This window comes from Myotis lucifugus, unplaced genomic scaffold (assembly GCF_000147115.1).
Source record: "Myotis lucifugus unplaced genomic scaffold, Myoluc2.0 scaffold_169, whole genome shotgun sequence".
NCBI classification, from domain to species: Eukaryota; Metazoa; Chordata; class Mammalia; order Chiroptera; family Vespertilionidae; genus Myotis; species Myotis lucifugus.
In genome coordinates, this window is record NW_005871217.1 from 1,282,706 (window position 1) to 1,288,831 (window position 6,126).

Below are 6,126 nucleotides of genomic sequence, written 5' to 3' on the forward strand. Positions count from 1 at the left end.
AGACTTACCCATTTCAGCGCTCTTCTTCAAAGTGTGTTTTCTGTGCCTACAATCCCCATGACTGCACCCAACCACAATCCTGCCTGCCCTCTAAACTAGAGATGAGGCCCAACCCATCCCAGAGTGGCATGCTCATCTCGCTCCCTTGAATCTAACAATGTCACCTCAAACTAAGCACAGATTGAGGTGGAAACTTTTCCAATTCATTTTTAAATGTAGTACCAAAATGTTACAGCCCATCCCCACAAAAAAAAGCAATAAACTCAGAAATGGCAAATAGATTTAATATAGTGTGTCAAATTCAATTGATTGATAGTGGCTGCCTAGAGTGCTGTGTTGAGTACATTTCTGAGGACACACCCTGGCATGAAGAGAAAGGCTGCTGGGATTAGCAATATCTGAAATCACAAGTAAAAGAAAATTAGAAAGGCAACTGATAGCCACCAAACAGGAAGGAATACAATGTCAAAAGCAGTATTTTCCCACACTCTTCGTATGGTCCTCCGACCTTGGCCTTCCTATAACCACCCAGCTCATCCCATCCCCAGGAGCCCTGGCTGCCCTCACCGAATCTAAACATATACCTGAAATCTCACTTGTAGGAAAAACCACAGGCACCAGAGCTACCACTGCTGTTGGCACCAGTTCCACTGAGGCCAGAGAAGAGCCCAAACGTGAGAGTGGTGGGCAGGCTGGCACTGGCACCGAAGCTGCCACTGGCGCTGGCGCTGGCACCGGCGCTAGCGCTGGCACCGGCACTGGCACCGGCACTGGCACCAGTGCTGGCACCACCACTCTCTTGGGCTTTGGCTTTAGCTTCAGCTCCCGCCTGGATCCGGGCTTTGGCCCAGGGTCCAATATCAGCTTCGTCCCAGTTGCAGGGCCCAGCAGCATTCTCAGAGCCAAGCCCAATGCCCATTCGAGCTCTAATCTCAGCTCTCGCCTTGGCTTCAGCTGCAGCCTCAGCCGCAGCCTTAATATCTGCTTCCATCGCCTCTCGGTACTGAGCTGCCCATTCCTTGGGATCCTTCTTTTGTACCTGAAACAGAAATAACAACCCTCAAAAGGACTGGAATAGGAGAGTGGAGTACCTACTGGATTCTAGACAACATGCTACACGCTGTATACAGTAGCAATACAATAAATACTTCTAGTAATTATGCAACTAGTATCCCATCTCTGCCTGACATGAGCTCTGTGACCTCAGTGATGCCGAATTTTCTCATCTGCAGGAGGACAACACCATGTTAGTCGGAAGGATTCAATGATTCAGCTAAAGTGTTTGGTGCACTAAGAGAGGCTTCAGAATATTCATATATAAGCTGCAGGCTGCTCTGCCCACAGCCTACCCATGCTCTTGATATGCCAAGCTTGGGTAGTTCTCCAATTACCTTGCAGGCAAACTTGAGGACTTTCATCTTGCTGGTCTCATGGTAGGAGCGCAGGCCCCAGAAGAACTCATACTCAGGGGGATTGCTGTTAGGGACTCGGGCATAGTCCAGGTACCTTGAAAAGATAGGTTTGAAGCCTTTACGTCTAAGACCACCCATAGCCCACCCATGCATGGGCTGGGCAGGCTCTAGGTAGCACCTTCCCCACTAAATACTGCAGCTTTTCTTCCAACATTGAGCCCTGTTCCATCCCTCCTGCCCAGCAGCCATGTGAAGGCACGGGGGGAAACATGTAGGGTGCTTGTGCACAGGAAGGCCACACGTTTTGTGCCCCTTGTCACAGTGACCCCAGCTCCTGTTGGGTGTGTTGTAAACAGAGGAGCCATTTCTTCAGGCACCCTGCTCTGAGCACACCCCGCCGCAGCGTCTCATCTGTGGCCTGGGACAGTGCACCACAGAAAAGGGCTGTAAAGGGAAGACAGTCCACCAAGAGCAGCGCGCTCCGTACACACTCCCGACTGTGTGCATGTGTGCTGGTGCAACCTTGTGAGTGCGCTTTGTTTCCCCAGGATGAGGATAAGGTGGGCCCTGGCCAGAAAGGCAGGAGGGCTGGGCTCCAGGCCTGAATGGGCCCCTTACCGGCTGGGGCCATGCTCAGACTTCTGTCTCTGAGCCCCAGGCTTAGCAACTGAAAATGGAGCTGGGATGACAGCACCTACTCTGCAGGGTAGTTATGAAAATGAAATGAGATGGTACATGTCAAGTCCCCAGCGCAGTAGCTAGCTGCCTACAGCTCCTATTTTATGATTGAAATTATACTATTTTAAAATTGAAATTAATTGCTACGAAGCCCTGGTTGGCATGGTAAAAAGAACCAACGCATTGGGACCTGAATCTAAAAAATCTTCAATTTGCTACCTGTGTAACCATAAGCAAATGATTTCAACACTCTGAGCCTCAGTTTCCTCCTGTATGCGAAGCCGGTGATGACAATCCCTCCCTTATAGAACTGCCCTGGGGCATATGTGAGAGTACATGTAATGGGTCAAGGAATATGTGCTCTTGTTGCCTCTATCACCTTAAAAACAAGCTCCCACCAGCACATACACACACACACAAGCACACATGCACCCATCGTAGCTCTATCACCCAGTTCAAAAATAGGCAAAATGTATGGTACACACCAACAGCAGATGGACACTTACTTCTGCTTCACAAACTCATCCGTAATGAGCTTCTTCACGTCCCCAAAAAGTGAGTGATGTATACTGACAGCAAAGAAAGATAGATAGATAAATAAATAAAATGAATGAATGAATAAATAAATAAAACGGGACCATAGCACTTCCCAGATGTGTGCAGAGGCGCTTCCAACGTGGAAGAGAGATTTCTGGCACAAGGAAGCACCACAGAAATTCAAGAGGCAGTAAGCTCAAGGGAACAGAGTTCAGGACCATTTCCCCATCCACCCAGGTCAGAGTCATGGGCCCTCTAACCCAGTCCAACACCCCCGCCCGCTCCACCAGACCACCAGGCTGATGCGATCCTGGGACCATCCTCTCTTGCCAAAGGACAACACGGACAGCAAGTGCTGAGAGAGCCCAATCATACCCAGGGCGCAGCCCCAACTTGCGCAGCACCTCCCAGATGACAGCTGCAAGGGGAGGCAAGAGGAGAGGGACAGAAAATGAACATGTGGAATTCTGACCATGGCCACCCATTCAGCTGCACGCCCAGCCACTCACCCTCGCTGGACCGATTTCCATTCATGAAGATGATGCTAAGAAGCACCATGAGGAGACCCAGCTTGGGGGAGTCCTTGGTTCTAGGGGAACAATAGGACAGAGAGGTTTATGTCCCGCAGCCATCTGCAAAAAACACACCAGCCAGCTCCCTAGGCTGGCCTCTCCCAGATTCCTCAGGTACGGGAGAGTTCTGCCCAGTCTGTGCTTCAAGCTCTACGTGACCCTGGGCAAGACACTTAGACCCCTGAGCCTCAGTCTCCTGTCCAGTGAAACAGGAAATCACATCCTCCCCTCCCTGGGCTGCTGAGAGGACAGAAGAAATCCCCCCAACAGAGTTAGACCCAGGCACTCCGTCAATGTGAGGCCCTTCTTCCTCTCACAGGCCCCTCAGCCACCAGAGAATTCACAGCCACCGATGCTCCTGCCCTTCGAGCATCGTGATCCACCCACACCAGGAAGGCCTCCCGTGAGAACCACTCTATCAAGACCAGCAGGAAGAGACAAGCAGTGACAGGGCTGCTTTCCTGGGAAGCTTCTGGACAGACAGACAACCTGACAGTAGGACTGCCCCACCCCAGGCTTCGACACCCTTCAGTCCATCATAACCAGGCACAACTTTTGTGGGCAGGGTTCCAGCTACATGCGGGAGCTGGAACGGGCTTTCAGGCCTGTCTTTCCTGACTCTCTAAGGAAGTGTGGGACAGAAGACAGGGATGGGGTAGTGCCATGGACAAAAGCAGAAGCCTCCCTCCCACCCAGCCCTTTCCCAGCTTACGTTCCCAGTATGCCTGCATCAGTGGGTTCCAAGGTGCTGAGAAGAATGTACAAGTGGTCATTCTTATCAATTTCCTTCAATTGGATCCCAAATACCTGTGGGTGGGGAGGAAAGCTTGTGAGATCATCAAATTCAGCTTCTTGGGCATCCCACAGCTCCCCATGTACCTAGGGTGCGTGTGTGTGTGTGTGTGTGTGTGTGTGTGTGTGTGTGTGTGTGTAAGACTGGTGAGTTAATGCACATAAGCACTTTGCTATGAGGCCAGCATATAGCAAACAGGCAACAAATGTGCTATTGTTATCTATATCATCCTTGTGATTAGAGGGAATCTAGGGAGACTGTGAATGTGAATGAAAAGGAAGAGGTGAGCATCTGGAATACATTCCAGGACATGTCCAGCAGCAGAAGTCAGGACTAAGTTGAGTCCCAGCTGTGCTTTTACCACTGACTTGTTGTGTGACCTTTGGCAAGTCTATGCACCTCCCTAGGTCACTGTCTGCCCAGTGATGGGACTGGGCTGAGTGAATCTCTGTGGTCCCTCCCCGAAGGGACGTGTACACCTTTGTTCAATTCAAGGCTTCCCCATTGTGTCCATCCCCCAGGGCTGCCCCTTCACCTTCTCCAAGGAATAGCCTGCTCGTTCAATGATTTCAGGGTACACATCAGTGTATTCTTTGATGATGTCCTTCAGCATGTCTGCAAGGGGAGAGTGTTGCGAGCACCTGAGCTGAAGTGAAGCCAGGTGGCCCCCATACCCAAACTATAGACCCTTTGCCTACTCTGCTGTTGGTGACATAAACAGGTTTTGAGCTAATGAACAGAGATGCTAGCACTGCCCAATTAGAACGTTGGGAGGACAGAAGTAGGAACCAGAAGAGCAAGGGATGCCCCCAGCACAGAGGGGGTGGAGGATAGAACTAGGGGGAGGGAGTTAGTAGGACTCTACCTGCGCGCTTGATAGGAATCTTTGTCTGGTCTTTAGCCAACAGGTACTTCACCAACTCGTTTGCCTAGGAGAGGAGAAAAAGTTGTAAAGGTCAAAAAACATTTGCAGAAGGCTTGAAAGGTTAGCAGAGAAGAAGGCAGGCAAGGCAGTGGCTAAGGCGGAGTGCAAAGGACAGCGTTCTTACCCTCCCTTGCAAAAGGGCCACATCCCGAGATGGTGGTGCTTCAGGCTCTTCGGATGCCTGGAGCTTGGCAGCTCTGCGGCGAGCCTTGCCCCTACGGGCCTTAGGCGACCTCAGGGAGAGCAAAGCTCTCCGGGCCCAAGCAGCCAAGCGAGTCCTTGATGCCCTGCGGGCCCAAAAGGCTATGGGGCCCCTTGAAGCCCTGCGGGCCATGGAGGCCATTAGGGCCTTGGAGACCCTTCGGCCACCTGTGGTTCCAGAAGCCTGACTCTGATCACTGCTGCCCTCCTCTTCCCCATTCAGATGCTTCACCTGCATCAACAGAGAGGAAGCACAACGGCGCCAGATGAAGCAGATGGTCCTTTTTCCCCGTTCTCTCTCTTCCAGAAACCCCCTTTCATCCAACCCCTGTAGTAACAACCTGACTCACTAGACATTGGCCATGCTGAATCTTGGGTTTGTCTTTCACTGGCTTTCAAGCAAGAGTTTCATCATTGAATCAGACCAGGAACCACCCAAGGGTGGAATCTAAAGCTTCTCCTCTTCCTCCATCTACCACTGGCTCTGCTCCTACCAACCTGGACAACTTCATTCTATCTGTCTGGGAGTCCACTTCCTTCTCTATAAAACTGGATTACTTTGGGGATTTAAGAGATAAGCTGTGTAAATGTGCTAGCTCAAAGCCTAACACATGGTAGCTACTATGTCAACATAAACTGCATTACATTCAGATTACAGCTGTGTATTCCTGTCTCATCTTCCCCCAAATCTGTGAGCTCTCTAAAGATGGGAATTGCATCACATTCCCCACAGCCTTGATGAGCACAGGAAACTTTCTATATGTTTGCAGAACAAATGAACCAACTTAGAGAAGAGGAATTGAAAGGCAAGGACAGTTATTGCAGAAGTCTTACCTTTCGGGCTTTCTTGGCCTTGACCTTGGGCCGAGTATCCTGATTCTCCTGAGCCTGGGCTACTGTGCCCTCAGGCTCAGGTTCATCTGCCTTTCGGAGCCTGAGAGGCATCAGCCTCAGTCTCCTGGGCCTTTGTATTGACCTTAGTATCAGCCACTCAGCTGACCTTTTCGG

General features: G+C 50.8%; 1 protein-coding gene and 1 non-coding gene across 2 annotated transcripts in view; both read right to left on the reverse strand.

The window, feature by feature from the left end:
* Positions 1-263: 263 nt before the first annotated feature.
* MAGED2 (MAGE family member D2) overlaps positions 264-6,126 on the reverse strand; it is a 6,919-nt gene continuing 1,056 nt past the window's right edge. The window contains 12 exon segments of the mRNA XM_023760036.1: positions 264-398; positions 585-1,039; positions 1,392-1,506; positions 2,597-2,659; positions 3,003-3,045; positions 3,137-3,216; positions 3,912-4,006; positions 4,528-4,607; positions 4,858-4,921; positions 5,042-5,350; positions 5,953-6,042; positions 6,044-6,126. The exon segment at positions 6,044-6,126 is cut by the window's right edge and continues 23 nt beyond it. Of these exon segments, the coding sequence (XP_023615804.1) occupies positions 593-1,039; positions 1,392-1,506; positions 2,597-2,659; positions 3,003-3,045; positions 3,137-3,216; positions 3,912-4,006; positions 4,528-4,607; positions 4,858-4,921; positions 5,042-5,350; positions 5,953-6,042; positions 6,044-6,126 (1,469 nt within the window). The 3' untranslated portion in view covers positions 264-398; positions 585-592.
* LOC111827470 lies at positions 1,680-1,808 on the reverse strand. Its single transcript, XR_002831067.1, has one exon. It is a non-coding gene; the product is annotated as a small nucleolar RNA SNORA11 (small nucleolar RNA).